The sequence below is a fragment of the Gracilinanus agilis genome, chromosome 6 (genome assembly GCF_016433145.1).
Source record: "Gracilinanus agilis isolate LMUSP501 chromosome 6, AgileGrace, whole genome shotgun sequence".
In the NCBI taxonomy this organism is placed as follows: Eukaryota; Metazoa; Chordata; class Mammalia; order Didelphimorphia; family Didelphidae; genus Gracilinanus; species Gracilinanus agilis.
The window spans coordinates 198,282,273-198,300,578 of NC_058135.1; the positions used below are offsets into that span (position 1 = coordinate 198,282,273).

The 18,306-nt window shown below is 34.0% G+C and overlaps 1 protein-coding gene across 6 annotated transcripts in view; it reads right to left on the reverse strand.

The window, feature by feature from the left end:
• SLIT2 (slit guidance ligand 2) overlaps nucleotides 1-18,306 on the reverse strand; it is a 383,740-nt gene that overhangs the window by 66,731 nt on the left and 298,703 nt on the right. For 5 of the 6 annotated variants that reach the window (XM_044681359.1, XM_044681358.1, XM_044681357.1 and 2 more), the window contains 4 exons: nucleotides 16,595-16,666; nucleotides 16,293-16,364; nucleotides 15,912-15,983; nucleotides 12,025-12,188 (listed from right to left, as the gene is read on the reverse strand). In XM_044681359.1, coding sequence (XP_044537294.1) covers nucleotides 12,025-12,188; nucleotides 15,912-15,983; nucleotides 16,293-16,364; nucleotides 16,595-16,666 — 380 coding nt within the window. Of the gene's footprint in view, nucleotides 1-9,366; nucleotides 9,387-12,024; nucleotides 12,189-15,911; nucleotides 15,984-16,292; nucleotides 16,365-16,594; nucleotides 16,667-18,306 lie in introns of all 6 variants that reach the window. The other variant, XM_044681361.1, reaches the window with a different exon arrangement.

Consider the following 18,306-nt stretch of genomic DNA (forward strand, 5'->3'; position numbering starts at 1 on the left):
TCACAAATATTAGAAAACTCTCCCGTGATACTTTTTGCAAGGTACAATCCAACAAGTTGCAGGAGGGAATTTAGTTTTATACTTCTACACACTTCTAAGACAAAGGAACCAACTACATGTATACCAGGGAGTGGGTTAACATTTCTTTTTGGCCACACGCAGACTCAGACACACACAGATACACATACTCACATCCATATTTTTATTTTAACTACTTAGAAATAACTGGTAGGGCTAGAAATAGTGGAAGAGAGATACATGAATGTCTATCCTGCATTGCCTATTATCACTCCTTTTTCTATAATTTATTTTTCTACTATAGTGGGCTACTCTCTGTCTGCTATTCTTGTCCTTCTTTCTTCGATCATTATATCTATGTTCATACACTTCCCCAACACAAATACTAGGATGGGCCTCCTCTTCCTGATTTCTGTCTATCAAATTCCCCTTTTCCTTCTCATATGGCACTTCCTTCCTGAAGCCTTCCTGAGCTACACTGGTGAAAGTGACTTCTTCAAATTTCTTGTATCATTTTGCTTGGAGCTCTTTGTACTTTTTTTCATAGTTCTGTTTCTTGTAGTTATATGTACTTGTCTTTCTTCTCTAGACTTCCATTAGATATTTAACAATATTTAACAATTCCTTAAGATCGGGCCTCTGTTGTATGTTTCTTAGTAACCCCAACACCTAAAAGATTGTCTTGTGCATAATGAATTTCAATAAATATCACTTCAATATAGGTAACACGTCCTATCACTTTATAACTCAAACTGCATGGTAAAATGGCCAGTAAAGAAGAAAGAAGAATTTTGGTGGTCTGTATTACTATTGATTGTTCTTGCTCCTTATTGTCTAACAAGAGAAACTAGAATTAATACCAATAATTCTTACACAATCCTTATAGTAATCTAAGTTCTTTTTTATTAATCTACATTAAATTTTTGTAATCCAGGGAGAGTTAAAGCTGCGACTGAGTCAAAATATATATATATATATATATATATCTATTCAGTGCAATGATGTAACATACTTCTAAGTAGGTTATGTTTATAAAGGCAATGCTAGAAATGAAAATGTGGAGTTGTTTTAGAATCAATTAGCTACAATGAGAAAGAGAAGAGTCTAAATTTGGACCAGAACAATAGAATAAAGCCATAATAAATGTATGATGGAGAAACATTTTAAAGGAAAGGAATCAGCAAATTCTAGGAATGTCAGAGTATTTATGTTATTTTTTTAAAGGAATTTTTGAAACAATCGGCTTTCTCTTCTTATGCCGTCAAATAATAAAATTATTTTGATCTGCTGGGACAAAAACCACACAAATGGCAGCAAAATAGTCTCTGATTAGGCCAACAGTGAATAGAACTGGGCACAATGAATAATTTGTTAAGCGTGTCCGCAGTGAATGATCTTTATGATTTTAAGTTCTACCAGGAGTGTTTTGAATGTGTTGGCTACAAGAAATTCATAGCCAACACTGGAAAAATGCTGCTATTTAATTTATCTTCCTCATCCCTATTGCTATGGAAAGGGTTCATATGCCTCTTACTGATATATCTTCATACAATTTACCTCCCTTCCTCCTCATCAGAGTGGAATGGATTTCCAATAGAACAGCAGTGTACCATATATGGGCATATCTATATGGTAGCATGCCCGGAAGAGAAAGGAAAATTCCACTTGAGGACATAGATTGTTGCCATTGCTCTTGAAATAAAAGCACCCAAGCTATACCAACTGTTCTGATTTAGTATCATTAAGAAAGCCTGATAGTATAAGTTCTCTCATTGTACACAGACTGGGATGAGTTTGGCTTAATAATTCAAAGGGCACAAAGTTTTGATGAACAATTTGTCTTTGCCATTTCTTTTCATCTTTAATGGAAGTCCTGTCAGGCCTTAAAAACCATTAAGGCTTATATGCTGGCTTGCTTATTTGACTCAAATGACTAGCTATGCACCTGATACCAATATTGCCATCCACAGAGAATAGGATCTCATTTTGATTTATTACCAAAAGCTCTAGCCAAAATTTTCTAACTGTAACCTGGAGTCTGTCCTCACTCAAGCATCCCTCAGAAACATGAATCAAATAATAAAATATTTTATCACTGCCCTTGTATAGAAGTCAGAGCAGTATCAAAGACAACTCAGGAAATACTTCAGAAGCATTTAATGTTGAGAAATAATTACTTAGAAGGAGATTTCCATTTGAAAGCAATGATTTTAAGCTCTACATGTTTGTAAAACCACTTTTGATGAAAGCCTATTAAGAACTTTGACATAACAATTAAGTTTCAATCAAAACAGTAAATTTTCCATTAAATAAAGTCATAATGGAAATACTAGAAATTTTTAGAAGACTGTACTTTTTCAATATTAAAATATCTGCTGTAGATCTTACATGTGATTTTGCTCACGATAATATATGTGTATATAAATATATAAATTTTTTTCAAATGAAAAATTGGTCAAACTTTTTCTTGGCTATTAATAATAGATATGCCTAAATAATTTCATTAGTCGTATTTTCTAAACATAATTCTCATGGCATAAATCCCAATTATCTCAAAATTGCATCTATATAACAAGGATAATGAACTTCAGATATTAGAAGTTTTGGCCAAGAAATCAAATACTTGTCAGCTTATTGTTTCTAAAATGGACTAAATATCTCGGGAGGTTAAAGAATCTCTAACAAGTTTTTAGTTATTCTTAACTTGGGTTAACAGATTTAACCACATTTGCATTTTTAAATGAGAGGAAAAACTCAAATATTGTGCTCACCTGTGAAAGACTTGAGAATTAAAGGTATTGTCAGTGTTGATCAAAACTATAGGGTCAGAAATTTAATGCCAAGTGATTTAGAATTTTTAACTCAAATTCCAGGAATTAGAGGCTTTTCAGTGACTCAATTACAAACAAGTGGTTAACCATTTATGGCTAAAGGCCGACTCTTTAATGCTATGGCAAAAGTCAAATAAATAAGTCAATATGAGAAAGACCACATGCTGTTTGTTACCAAAAGAGTGCTGAGCTGGTTGTTAGAGACCTGGGCTCTAATGCCAGAACTGTCATAAATTAGCTCAATAAACTTGGGCAAGACAATGAATGTTCCCTCATTTCTAAAATAAGATAGTTGAGCTCTATCTATGTACTCTAAGATCCCTTCTTGCCCTAATATTCTATGAATCCATTATTATGCTGTAAGCTAATGCTTTTTCATGATCCATCAAGTTATTTAGAGTGTTATTGTCTCTTGAGGCATCAAGGCGTGGTGAAGTCTTTCATGTTGGTCCATGACCTTGGCTTTTGGTCACCCTCCCTCTGTCAGATTGCAGCCCTTTCTTCTTCAGATTTCATTTCCATTATGTATATTCCCTGCACATAACCTCAAGACCTCACAGATGTCTGGAAGATATTAGTTTTGGTATTTCATATTCTGCTTTTAAGTTTTGTTATTCATTATATGCTTGCATATAATGTCAAGGAGGTGACTTTATGTATAACAATGGTGCATGCTCTATTTTTCATATTAATTTCCTTATAAGAATCTTTATGTGTAGTAGCTTTTATAGGTTGCCTGATTACATGAACTTTTTTTTTTTGGTATTTTGGAAAGTGAGGGAGGAGTTGTTGCAAAGCTTAACCATGGTCCTCCATATTCACTTCTTGACTGCACAGGAAATCACTGACAAAATTTCTAACAATTAACTACACTGTATAAAAATGAATTCACTTAAACTACTCTAAACTTTAAAATTTCACTAAAAACAGAAACAAAATAGTGATCTTCAAAGATATAAAAAAGTATAACTTGATCAAAGAAATAATATAGTCTTTGGTAGACTTTTTCTAGCTGAACAGAAATATAAAATTAGATTCAAATATAGCAGTTTGTCTTCAAACAAATATACCTTTTAACTGGAAATATACATCAAAAACAGAAATTCTAATCTGTCTGTTGAAGTTACAAAATTACAAAAATCTCAGTGGTGGAAGGGATATCAGAGAACATCCAGTCCAGCTTCTCCTTGAGCACCAGTCTCCTATTTGACAAAATGAAGAAGATTATCTAACTTCTGATGGAAGATCTCTGCTGATAAAACCCACCACTCATTCAGGAAACCAATTTCACTTTTGAAGAACTGTAATTATTGGGAAGTTTTTCTTTCTGAAATCTAGCCAAAGATGATTCTTCTGCAACTTCTATACATTGTTCCAAGTTTTGCTGTTTGGGTCAAGGACAAAAAGTGTGCTACATAACAACTTTTCAAATTGTTGAAGATAATGATCATATTTTCCCCAACTCTCTCCTAAATCTTCTATTTTCCAGGCTAATCATTTTCAGTTATTTGAAATGATTCTTATTTGAAATGGTTAAAGGATAGAAATAGGCTGTTTTCAAAGAAGAAATCAAAACTATAAAGAATCACATGAAAAAATTCTCTAAATCACTATTGATTAGTGAAATACAAATTAAAACAACCTCGACTTACCATGTCACCTATCAGATGTGCTGACATGACAGAAAAGGAAAACATCAGATGTTGGAGGGGATGCAGAAAAATTGGGACACTAAAGCATTAATAGTGGAGTTGTCAACTAGTCCAAGATTTTGAGTAACAATTTGAACTATGCCCAAAGGTTAATAAAAAAAAGTATATACCACTAGTAGCTCTGTATCCCAGAGATCAATGAAAACTAAAGAGGACCTATTTTCACAAAAATAGTTATAGCTTTTTCGTGGTGGCAAAGAATTGGAAATGAGGAGATGGCCATCAGTAGGGGAAGGGCTAAACAAAATGTAATATATGATTATGATAGAAAAACATGGACTTAGATGAATTGATGCAAAGTGAAGTGAGCAGAATCAGTATATCATTGTACATAGCAATAGCAATATTATAACAATGATCAATTGTGAAAGATTTAGCTACTCTGATCAAGACAATGATCCAAGACAATTCCAAAAGATCCATGGTGAGAAATGGTAGCCACCTCCAGAGAGAGAACTGATAAACTGAGTGGAGAGTGAAGCATATATTTTTCACTTTATTTTATTTTTCAATGTGCCTAATAGGGAAACATGTTTTGCAAGACCTCACACCTATAATTGATTTCATATTGTTTGTTTTTTCAAGGGATGCAAGGGAAAAAATTTAGAACTCAACATTTTGAAAAATGAATGTTATTGTTTTTACATATGATTGGTAAGTAACTAATGAAATAAATTAAAATATATTTAAAATGATCTTTACGTGTCAGTTTCCATTCAGTTCATGTTCCTTGTAGCTTTCAAGCTGGACTCCAGTTTGTTAAGCTTTTTCCCAAAATGTGATATCTAGAATTGAATGCCATGGATGGGGGTGAAATTCAATGTGACTATTATCAGCTTGATCCTGAATACTGTCCCTTTCCTAATCTACCAGGTGGTAGTGAGGTCCTTTAGCTCTCACTTTAACTATATAATGTTAAGTCATGGAATCCTAATTCTTTAGCTGAAATTTTAAAAAATTGTCTTCTCCCAAAATCTAGGAGGCTCATTAGACTGTTTGGCTCTTCTATCCTCGATCATAACTCTAAGTGTAATGGTTATTTCTTTCCAAGTCCGTCATTACTAATTTAGCAACCAATTCCTTCTTATTAGTCACTGTTGGGTCCAGAATAACAGTTTCTCTCATTACTTTTAAAGAATGAAATTAATATTCATGGCGGATCAAAAATATATCAACTCCTCAGCTTTTCACATAAAAAAAGAGTTCCTGGATTAGTCCAAATAATGGAAAGCCCTCATCACTACTACATTGCATATGCAAGCAAAATTTGTAAGCAATTTCCCAAACTTATCTCTTTTTTCCCTTGATCACTTAACTTGTAGTTTACTCCTATTACCATATAACTTCTATTTCTTGTTTTATCCAAGTGCTCATCACTTTTCTCCCTACTATGCTTTCTTGCATTTCTCTGCATGAATAAAATTTCTAAATATACAATATTATCCTATAGCTTGATTTTTCTACTGTTTCATTTTAGTAACGTACATTCTTCAAAAAGTGTATTCCATAGTTATGAATCCCAACCCATCAGGTCTCAATGCTATCTAGGGGGTTTGATTTATTTCCTTGTGTTAAGAACTCTTGTTTCTGATCTAAATTTTGTGCATTTTAAGATGGGTATCTATGGTCACAGTTTTTAATACTCCCTTTTAGTGTCTCCTTTGAACTATTGGGCCTAACTAATAATTTTCTTCCTCCAGTATTGCTAAACAGCTATTATTTCAGGGTTTCTTGTTTTATCAGTCAACAGTTAGGTATAAGCATAATTGCTTACTTTGTGGAGGAAAATAGTCCCTCAAGAAGTTCACATTTGAATGGAATACTCCTGCTTGGAAGATATTTAAATGTGGGCAGTTTCTCCCTTCTTTTTCCATTTTAAATTTAAAGCCCTGGTTAAGAGATTCAAAATTTCTGGGCAAATATTCTTTTACAACCGCTCTTCTTGAAAACTCCACCACCGTGGCAATAATTTTCATTCTTTGATCTTCAGCTGGAGTCAAGAAATCCAAATCTGATTCTTAAGACACCATGTTCTAAACCAGTATGTTCATTCATTCACTTCCTGTCTCTGCTGAAGATCCTACTTTAATATGCCAGCAACAGTGGAAACAGAAATAGGGCCCCCCCAAACCTCCTAGGTTTTTGTTTGTTTTTTGCCCAAGACTTTACAATTACTAGTAATACTTTCTGGGATCCTTCTTGTGGTGTCATTTAACCCCAAAATAAATCATAGTAAATCAGGAAAAGAACAAAATTCTTTTCCTACACCATCATCAACATCATCATAGCAGCAGCGACAACAACAACAACAACAAGAATGGTTAGCATTTACATAGCACCACTATGTACCAGTCATTGGGCTAAGTCAGTGATGGGCAAACTACGGCCTGAGCCTGCGGGTCAGATGTGGCTCCCTGAAATGTTCTTTCCAGCCACAATATAATGAATAGGATACAATACAATGAAATTTCGAAAGTTGCCTTAGAAACAGACTGACAGATGAGCATTTCCTTTCCTTTGGCCCCCTCTTTAAAAAGTTTGCCCATCACTGGGCTAAGTACATTATAAGTATTATCTCACAACAACCCTGGGAAGGAGGTACTATTATTACCTTCATTTTACTGCTAAAGAAAGCAAGGCAAAAGGAAATCAAATGACTTTCTCAGGGTCATCCATCACATATCTGAGGTCAAATTCTAACCTCGGTCTTCCTGATGGAAGGCTAAGCACTCTATTCACAGCTGCTCTTATGAACTTGAATAATACCAGGTAACTTTTTTAAACAGCACTTTAAAGTTTACAAAGTATCTTTCATAAGTTATCTTATCTTATTTAATCTGTACAACAACCCTGTGAAATATCTATTATTATTATCAGCTCTATTTTAAAGATGAAACTGAGGTTGGATAACTTTTAGTGACTTGTCTATGGTCACATAGCCAGTAAGGATCTGAGGTTGTAATAAGGATTCAGTTCTTGACTACAGCATGAATCTGGTACTTTATCAGCTACTATTGTGGCTCATCCTTCATTTTTGAAGAGAATCATTAATATCCAGATGATGGAATAAAATAGAATATAACAGGTGGATGTCTTGACTTTTGTGTGAATTAGATATAAGGAAGGTGGAGTTGTGCAAAGTCATCAGATTCACTCTCTTCCAGAGTCATCCAAGTCCAGTGGCAAGACAAAAGTCAGGAATTCTGGTTAATGGCTTGAGATGCTGTGGATTATCTTAGTGTCTTCAGTGTCTGACCAAGCTGTAACTGCTTCAGAGTGCCTGCTTTAGCCACTTTCATGATCACTGGAACACATCATTCTCATCTGCCTATTCTGCCAGGAGAAGTCTAGAGCAGTTGGGTGGTGCAGTGGATAGAGTGCTGGACCTGAAGTCAGGAAGCCTCATCTTTCTGAGTTCAAATTTGGCCTCAGATGCTTACCAGCTGTTGTGACTCTGGGCAAATTACTTTTGCCCTGATTCCTTATCTGTTAAATGAGCTGGAGGAGATAATGGCAAACCATTCCAGTATCTTTGCCAAGAAATCCCCAAATATGATCACAGAGTTGGACAAACGAAACCATGAAACCACAATGAGACCTTAAAACAGCTAAGCCAAACATGAAGAAAAAGACTGAAAATTAGCTAAAAAGCATTGGGAGAAGGGCAAAAGAAAGACCGATTCAGCTAATAGATAAGAGTAATCTGTTTATAGTTTATAACTATATATTTCTTTAAAATATTTGAAGGTGCTAAAGTTTCTTTTTAAGTAGCTTAAATACTGCTTAAGCAATATTATTTAGATTATTAATTTTTTAAAAAAACTTTTATCTACAGGTGCTACAAAATTTCACTTGGGTTCCATTCCTCTTGGAGTAATCTAAAACTTTAGGTCAGCAGATTATGGATTATGAGATTTCATTGTACTTACTTGCAAGTTTTTGAAAAATACTAAGAAAATGACCTATAAAGCAGTTCCTACAGGCACAATAATTTCCTTTGTTTCAGATGCAGAGGAAGTTATTAATTGGAGACATTTCCTCATATGTAAAATGAGGAGATTGGATGAGGTAGCCTCTGAGGTCCTTTTCAGCTTTGGATGCTCAGATTCTCAGTTGATCTTTAAGGTTTCTTGCAGCTGTAACATTCTAAAACTCCAAAGAAGGCACTAAGGGATTAGAAATCTGGATAGAATTAAAAGCCTAATCCAAATAGATAATATTTCTTTCGTCTTTAATATCTACATAGCTTCACACTTTATCAAAAGAAGGCTTTAAATCGATCTGTTCCATATCTTTGTTGATTAATTGCTCCTCGCCATTTGGTATCATTCAAGAGAAATGAAAATCAGTGATTTCTCAAGTTAGAAGTTAACTAGAATCACATTTAAACTGCTCTGTTTGGGTCATCCCTTTTCCTTTTTTAAAAATGGGCACTATTTGTCAGACATTTAAGGCTTTCTATAATCTGGTCCCAATATGCTATCCCCATCTCTAATCTCCTACAGAAGCTCTCCATTCAAGACCTGATTATTTACTCACTTGTCTCTCAGATTTTTATTTGTTTTGGTGTTTTTCTGTCTCAGTGTCTTTTCTCACAATCTTTCAGCACTGGAATTGCCTTTCTCTCATTTCTGTTGTATCCTACAACACTCAGCTCAAACATTATCTCCTCTTTAAAGTCTTTCATAACTATCTGAGTTTAGCTAAAGTATTATCCATTTCTGGTCTATCACCTGAGATTCCAGTTTTGTGTCACCAACTGCTACTGGTCATTTCAAAATGCATGTCCTATTGGTAATTCAAACACAGCACACCCAAAAGATAACTCATTATTTCTCCTCCTGATCCATATCCCTCTTCAGAGTTTCCCGTTTCCAGCAAGAGCATCATCAAACTTCTATTGTCCCAGGTTCACAACCTTAAAATGAAATTCCATTTTTTATTCTCATTCAATCTACACATGACATTCCTATCTCTACAACATTTCTTCCATATGTTTCTTCTCCTCTTACAGCTACCACTCTATTTTAAGCTCATTGCCTTTTGCCTGAGTTATTGCAATAATATTCTATTTAGTTTCTCTGCCTCAATCCAATCCATCTTCCACACAGGCGACAAAGGATTTTCCCAAAGTGCAGGTGTGGCCATGTCATCTCCTCCACTCAATAATCATAGTATCACTGTATTACTCCTCCAATCAAATCTAAACACCATCTGCAATTTAAAGCTTTTGTAAATTGGATATTCTTTGCTTTTCAAAGTTTCTCACACATCATTTCTTTCCATGCACTTACTAGAACCGAAGTATTTATATAGAACTAGTTCTTATTCCTCATACTGAACACTATGCCTCCTGTGTCCTTGCCTTTGTCCTCGTTGTCCTCTTCTTAGAATCCCTGCTTTCCTTCAAAACTTAGCAGTCAAACCAATCAGTAAACATTCATTAAACACCCACTACATGCCAGGCACTGTGCCAAGCACTGGTAACCTTGTTACAAGAAGCCTTTTCTGATCTCCTCTTTCATAATACTTTGTATTCATTTTGTATATATTCTATATTTTCATATAGAGGGTGTCTATAAACTATTAAAGTCTGATATCACATTAAGACTTTTGGGACACCCTCTATAGGGTCATTTTTTAAAAATCAGAGTGTAAGTTCCTTGAGGGTAGAAACTGCATTACCTTTGTCTTTGTATCATCAATGTTTAGCATAACACTTAGCATATAGTAAATATAAAATCATTTTAATGGTTTATTTATTCACTGAAGGCATATGACAATAGCTATTTTTAATTCAGCATTAGTATTAATTGATAATTTAATAATTAGTTTTGTACCACGACCTTGAATTCATTTTCAATTTTTTATTATTTACCTTTTTTAGACATTTATATCTTGTTTCTCCAACCACACAGTAGTGTAAAGGGCATAATATTTGGCATCAGGGAAGCCAATTTCCAATTCTAGCTCCCCTGTTTACTACTTGTGTGACCTTGAGGCAGTCTCTAAGCATCTGTTTCATTAACAGTAAAACGAAGAATTTCAGCCAGATGATCTCCAAGGTCTCTTTCCAGTACTAAATCCTATTTTTTTTAAAGATTCATAGAATTTTAGGGCTATAAGGTCCTTTAAGACCATGTAACAAAACCCCATTACTTTATAGTTGAGAAAACAAAAATCCAGAGAGATGAATCCATGTGCCAAATGTCAAATAGCCAATTAGCAGCAGAACTGGCCTTTCAACTCGGATCTCTAGAATTCATGTCCTGTGGTCTTTCTATCCTGCCCACCTTACATTTGTAAGCTAGCTTCTGAATGGTGGGTTGTGCTTTAATTCTTCTTCTATCCCCTACAGTAGGTAACACAATGACTGTAGATTACAGGATATTTCATCAATATTTACCGACTGACCTATTCTAGTCTCTTAGAACTGTCATACAGCATAAGTTTTCAAAAACATTTTTTTTGGGTTAAAACCTTTACCTTCCATCTTAGGATCAATATTGCATATCGATTCTAAGGTAGAAGAACAATAAAGGTTAGGCAAAGTGACTTACCCAGGGTCACATAGCTAGGAAGTGTCTGAGGTCAGATTTGAACCTAGGACCTGCCATCTCTAGGTCTGGCTTTCAATCTACTAAGTCCCTTAGCTGTCCCCGCCCCCCCTCACCCCCCAAAAGCAATTTGTGCAAAAAAATTCAATTAATGCTTCTCCTGTAACATAAAAAAAACGAGTATGGAAGAATACTCAGAATACACGAAAACATACACCAAAGGGAGAGAAAGAGGCTTAAAATAGATGATTGACACATTCTTAGAAAGTCCGTACTACATTAGGGAAGTCAGAAGGTTCAATTTCAACACAAAAGGGTATCCATTTATCACCTTACCTGGTATCAGAAAATGACAGGGCCCTGGAATCTCTAGAAACAGGGAATATGTGGCAAAAGGGCAAAAGTAGAAGAGCAGAATTTGTTAAAGGCCACACGAATGAAGAAATATTTTTTTATGGGAGAAGGGATGCTTTATGTCAAAAAGAAACCAGAAAAGGTTTTAGAGGTTCCCCTTCTATCCCCCTCAACTCTGTTTGTTTATTTGTTTATTTATTTTTGTTTGAGAACATGCCATTTAATGTAATTTTAACAAAGCACTTTGTATTTTTTCTTTTATTCCCCCTCAATTTTAAAAGACACGTATAGTTGCCAAAGACCAATGGGATCTTTTCTCTAACTAAAATGAACAGTATTGGAATAACTTAGTTCTTTCTTACAAAATCAGATCCTAGCAAGCAGTTGCTATGGTATTGAAAAAAGCCAGGTTTGCTCCCAGTAAGTGCGGAAGAAACTGCTAGCCATAATGTATTGGCCTGCCAGGATATGCAAATTTTATAGAAGAATAGTTAGTGGCATCTTATGTAATTTTACAAATTTCTGTATATTTTGCAATCAATAAAAATGTACCTTGGCAAGTAAATTTTTTGGATGGTGTTGTGAGCAGTAGTTTGTCTGCCATTTCCCCAGGACCGGCACATCGAGCAATTCCAGGTTCTTTATATTCTGATTTGACCCAGTCTGATAACCACTGCATGTTACAGTCACAGTAGAGGGGGTTGGCACCAATGGCTCTGAGAAAGCATAAAAACAACAAGAACAAGACAAAAGTAGGTTGGCCTTGGTTTTTTCATTACGATAAGTCAATCAAAGAGATACCCGGTAGTTTTAGGACTCTTCGTGGTTTTAGACACTTGACACTCAATAATAACTTACATTTCTATGAAGGCAATAATAATTACATTTCTATAAAACTAATATTTACAAAGCACCTTGTTTATCAGAGATGGGAGCATAAGCAACACTATTGATATTTCCTAGATGGTGAAGCCAATTAAATTCTGTAAGCAAAAGAGAGAAATTACTGAGATATTAACTTCCAAGAGGTTAACTAACTTGTCCACTGTTAATTCAGAGATGAGATCTATTTCCAGATCTCAATTCCAAGGCTAGCCTTCTAACAGGAGAAAATTGAGATATTAACATACAGTCATTATAGGGATAAATAATGGACTTGGGATTTCTTTAGTAGAAGGAATTACAGATAAAGGGAACTCTGTTATCAGTGTAAGCTGGTACCTTCTCTGCAACTTAAAGAGTCTTAAGAGAGTTGCCTACAGTTCCTTTAGATAAAGTGACTTTTCCAGGGTCTCATAGCCAGTGTGTGTCAAGGCAGGACTTGAATTCAGACCTCCCTGGCTCCAAGGCTTCTTGCAAGTAGCAAATACATGTATTCTATATTTATGACATATAAAGACTTAGTAACCAATAGACACGTGGGATCTTTTCAGCTAATCTGGCTGACATTAAATACAAGAGAGGCAACCAACCAGGCATAGTGAAAGGCAGGATTGATTATCACAGTTAATATTAGTCATAATTTACAATCAGTCACTGGTTATCTTTATGATAAGGTCTAAATAATTTAACTCTTCTGGAACACAATTTACTTCTGTAGAATGAGAGGAATCAGATTAGAGCTTCTATAATCCCATTCTAACTCTATTCAATGATTGTTTCTCAAAAGCCAGGTTATAATTAGGTGTAAAATATCTTAAGCAAACACTAAATCCTAGGGTTCCCTATCTTTAAAGTCCAGGCCAACAGGAAAACCGAGAAAATAAGAGCTCTAAAATGTTTACTTCTCATGATATGGAAAAGAATGACTTACTATTCATTTAGGGTTTTCTATTCATTCTTTCAGTTTGGATGACATCTAGAAAAATTACACAAGACTTTCAACTAGCTCAAAGAAATATGCATAATTGTTTTACCATCTGATAAGTTTATAATTCTTATAGCTATCTTTAAAGTAATGTCCAAAGTTTTGAGTTTACCACAATAATGCATAAGCCAGTTTCAACCCTAAGAATCTTAGGTAATATAACTATGATTTGTTGAGCTTTCCAAATTGTGAGCAAAGTTGGGACACATTTGTCACTGAATTATAGATTTTAAAAGGGGAAATAGAAGTCATTTAGTTTAATTCATACCTGAATAAAAATTCCTTTTACAACATAACTGAAAGGTAGTCTATCTAGTCTTTGCTTGAAGACCTCCAGTGAAAAGGAATCTACTAATTCCTGAGGCAGTCTCATTCTTCTTTTGGAGTGCTCTAACTATTAAGCGATTTTTCTTTACATCAAGCTTAAGTTTTTCCTTTTTGCAATTTTTCTACATATTCCTACCGCTATCTTTTGGGACAAAGCCAAACAAATCTGACAGCCCTTTATAAACTTTAAGACTATATCTTGTTTCCCCTAACATCTTCTCTCCCTCAGACTAAACATATATTTCCTTAAAACAGTTCTGATATGTCCTAATTTGAATCTCCTCCATTATAGTGGCTGGCCTCCGGTGGATACTCTCTGGTTTATCAATGACCTTTCCAAAAGTGGAACCCAGAACTGAACACAACACTTATGATGAGGGAAGTCTCTTTTTTGCCTTTTTGTCTTTCGCATAGTTTTCATATTGATAATACTAAAAAACAACAAGTTTCTGACCATTGTCCCTGAATTTAAAATTTTTAGGGGCTTACCATCGTTTCTAGGATAAAAATACAAAATTCTCCGCCTTCCATTTAAAATTATTCCACAAGATGGATCCCATGTCCCTTTCCAGTCTAATATCATTGTCTTTCAACTACTCTCTATTCCAGGGAAACTGCTGTTTACTGGCCATGGAATGCCATCTATTTATGATTTCTTTTTGCACAAGTACTCCCTTATATCTGGAATACATTCCTGCCTCACTTCCGAGTGGCAGAATCCTTTATTTCTTTCAAAGCATAGAAAAAGTTCTACCTTTTATATAAGACCTTTCCTGATCCCCACAACTACTAGTGCTCCATCCTTATTCTTTCCTTTTATTTTTTTAAACCCTTACCTTCCATCTTAGAATCAACACCAAGTATTGATTCCCTGGTAGAAGAGAGGTACAGGCTAGGCAATGAGGGTTAAGTGACATGTCCAATGTCACACATCTAGGGAGTGTCTGAGGTCAAATTTGAATATAGGACCTCCCATCTCCAGGCCTGGCTCTCTAACTAGTGAGCCACCTAGCTGCCTCTTAATCTATCATTCCATTACTCTATATACATGAAGCAGGAATTATTTCATTTTTGTTTGTTTATCTTCAATATCTAATGCAGTAGGAAATTAATCAATGTCTGTTGAACAGAAGCACGTGGGGCCACAATCCTTGGCTACTGTGGCTTCCAAATGCATCCTAAAATCATGTTAGCTTTTTTTGATTGCCATATCAAACTACAGATTTTTAATGAACCTGAAATCAACTAAAACACATAGCTCTTTTTCAAATAAATTGCTATGAAGCCATTCCTATCCCTCCCTATACTTAGAAAGTAATTTTTGTACTTCAGCATAAGAATTTACTTTTATCTTTGCTAAATTTCAAATTTTAAAATATTTTTAATATGAATTTATCCATCATCATCAAATACCAAAATTTCAAGAGCAATAAAAAGGATTATTATTCTAAGGCTGAAATTCTGAATTTCATATTGTTAGATTTAGTCCAGTATTCCAGTTTTTGAATATCTTTTTTAATCAATATCCTGACTATTACCTTGTACATTGATTATTTGACTCTCATCTTAATGTCATCACCAAATTTTACAAGCCATTTTACTTATCCAATATATTGGCATTATGGTTAATTTTATAGCAGTTACTAGTTTGGGAAAAACCATTCAGAATTCTGGTTCTCAGAAGATCTGGGAGACGTGTGTACCTCTTCCCTAGGGAGTCCTATAGTCCAAGGGGCTCTATTGAATTTTCCACCTCCCATTTGAAAACTCTGAGCATAGGTAAGTTGGTTTTGGTATTCAGAGGATTTGTGCTATATCATAATAAAACATGGTACGTCAGAATATGAGTATGTTAAATAAATTTTTTCTTCATATTTGGAACATATTCTTTGGTCTATAAAAGAGAAAAACCACATTCTATCTTACTTAATATGAGATAATCTATATACCCGATATTCTTTGGCATTTTAATTTCCAGTATTTCAAAATCTGCTCAGTCTTGATCAGTTTCTGTTATATAATTAATTAATAAAGCTTGTGATCATTGTGGTCAGTCTGAAAAATGTATTTTATGCTAAAATGGCCAGATACAACTTTTCAAGTCATTTGAGTACTTTAACTTTAAAGTGAAAATGCAATGTGTTAAAATTTGGGGCAGATATATTATGCTTTTTTCAAACAAATGAAAGAGAGGTTTCAATGTACTTGAATAGACTTTAATGTTATTTAAGGAAGAAGTACTCACAGATGTGATAAGGAGGACAAATCATTGAAAGCTCCTTCAGGTACAACAGAAATGTCATTTCCATGTAAAGACCTAAAGATAAGATATAGCAAAATAAGATCTTTTATATTTCTTTGAATTAAGTAATTTAAGACATCATTAAAAATCATGTACTCTTGTATGATACATAATCCAATAAAAGGAATCTATAATTGACCAAAATAGTAACTATGGCACTCTAAGACATTCATTTCCCCCTAGTTTCTTCCAGAGAAGAACTTTTCTGTCTTTCTACCACCCAACCACTTAGAAAAGGAGTTAATAAAGCAGATTACTAGGGTCATCATTAGTATAATGGGCTGCTTGCATAAGGTGACATTTTATTAAATTAAAGATTCTTACAGTAAACGAAGAGACTTCAACCCATCAAAGGTTCGAGCAGGTATACATCGGAGGCGGTTGTAACTAAGAATTCTGAAAATATATATGATAATTTTTTTGGTGTGGTAATAAAAAAAAATAAGAGAAACAGAAAATAACCAAATGCAGTTTCTGAATCCAAAGTAATTAGGAAAATAGTTATCTTCCAGGCTTCCAAATGAAATAAGATTTTGAATATTTTCTCCTATTACTTGTCTATAGGCATTACTTTTATTCAGAATGACTTGTACATTTTTAACACAGTGTTACCAGTTTTAACTTACAAGGTCAGTAGCTGTGTCATGTTGCTGAAACTCTGATTAGAAAGTGTGCTGATTCGGTTGTTACTTAGATCTCTACAAAAAAATGCAGAAACTTAGTCATGTGGAACAAGGCAAAAATCTGAAAATCCTAGAAATAATTTGAAGAGAATATTGTTTTTGTTAGTAGCAATAGTTGAATTATTAATTTAGACTACCTGAAAATAGCAACAAAAATGCCTCTATTTGATAAGTGAAAGTATCTTCAATATAGTAAAGGAGTGATTTGAACTGAGTACTGTCACCTTAAAATATAATTGTAAGGCAAATTGCATCTAAATTTACAATCGTGTCCAAATAAAAGATTTTGCTATACATATTGATATTTTTTCGCATATACCCCACAATGAAATTTGCATCTCTGGGAGAGTAATACCTTAAAAACAAAAAATAAAATACCCCAACAACAATCCCAGGTTATAATGTTTGTGGTTATTGTTACGATCTTGTCCTTCATATTTGTTGGCCTTGATATTATTCTTCTAAAAACAAATGTCTCTTACATGGACTGTACAGTTCATAGGAAGGGGGCTTTGAACTGATCTAGTAGAGTTTTTTTTTTAAATGAAGAAATAAAGTTTCAAAAAGGTGAATTGATTTGTTCATGATCACAATGAGATTAAATGCCAGACCTATGGCTTTTGCCTAGATCTTATAGCATATTTGAAAGGACAGATGGATTCCATTTAATTAATTCCTATTATTTTCTCTATATTCCACAAATTACATACCTTTGAAGATCTATGATTTTTTCCTATTCTATTGTAATTACATTTTACCCCACTGAAACAGGTCTGTTCTTATTTCTTCAAAATGCTATTTTCAATAACAGAATCATTGGATATGATCTAATTCAATCCACAGAAGAACAGGAACTCTTTATATAACAGCAATTACAAGAAATCATTTAGCTTATATTTTAAGAATTTTTTGGAATGGGGATCTGGTTTCTATATCCCATAGCAACCCAGTATATACTTGAAGAACTCCTGGAATGAAGCACTCAACTCTCCCTCCAGTAGTAGCTCATTTCCCTTTCAGAGGGCTCTAATTGCTAGGAAGGTATCTCTGAATAAAAAAAGCTCCCACCATTCTCAGTTTTGCCTTTTAGGACCAAGTTTGAAAAGTCCAATTCTTCTTTAATGAAGAAGCCTTTAAGTTAATTGAAAATGTCTGCCAATTAATAAAATGTTGGAAATGATTTCAACACAAATTTTACCAACCTTATCCAGAGGAATTAATTTTTATTTAGGCATGACACATATTTCCTCTTACCTAGCCACTTGGCATGTACTTTCCTATAAACACACTGACCCAATGTAAATCTCTCAAATCCCTATAGAATTCCATAGACGTAATTTAAAATGAAAAAAAAAATGTTACCAGCTTGGTGCCTTAACATCTATGATGCTTACTATTCTAAAGTTATAGCAATAAAAATGGTGAAAATATATTTGCTCTTTAAATATTATATATCTATAATTACCTGATTTTTTATATTTGTATATTTCATCTTAGAGTACAAATAACAGAAGATTCAAATATCAAACAGGGTAAAAGTTTTAGGCTTAATATTAAATCAGAGAGACTATGTCATTAGGACATTACCACAATAGGAGAATGAATAAAGTTATTTTTGTAATCCATGACATAATTGTGACAAACTTATTTGAAGA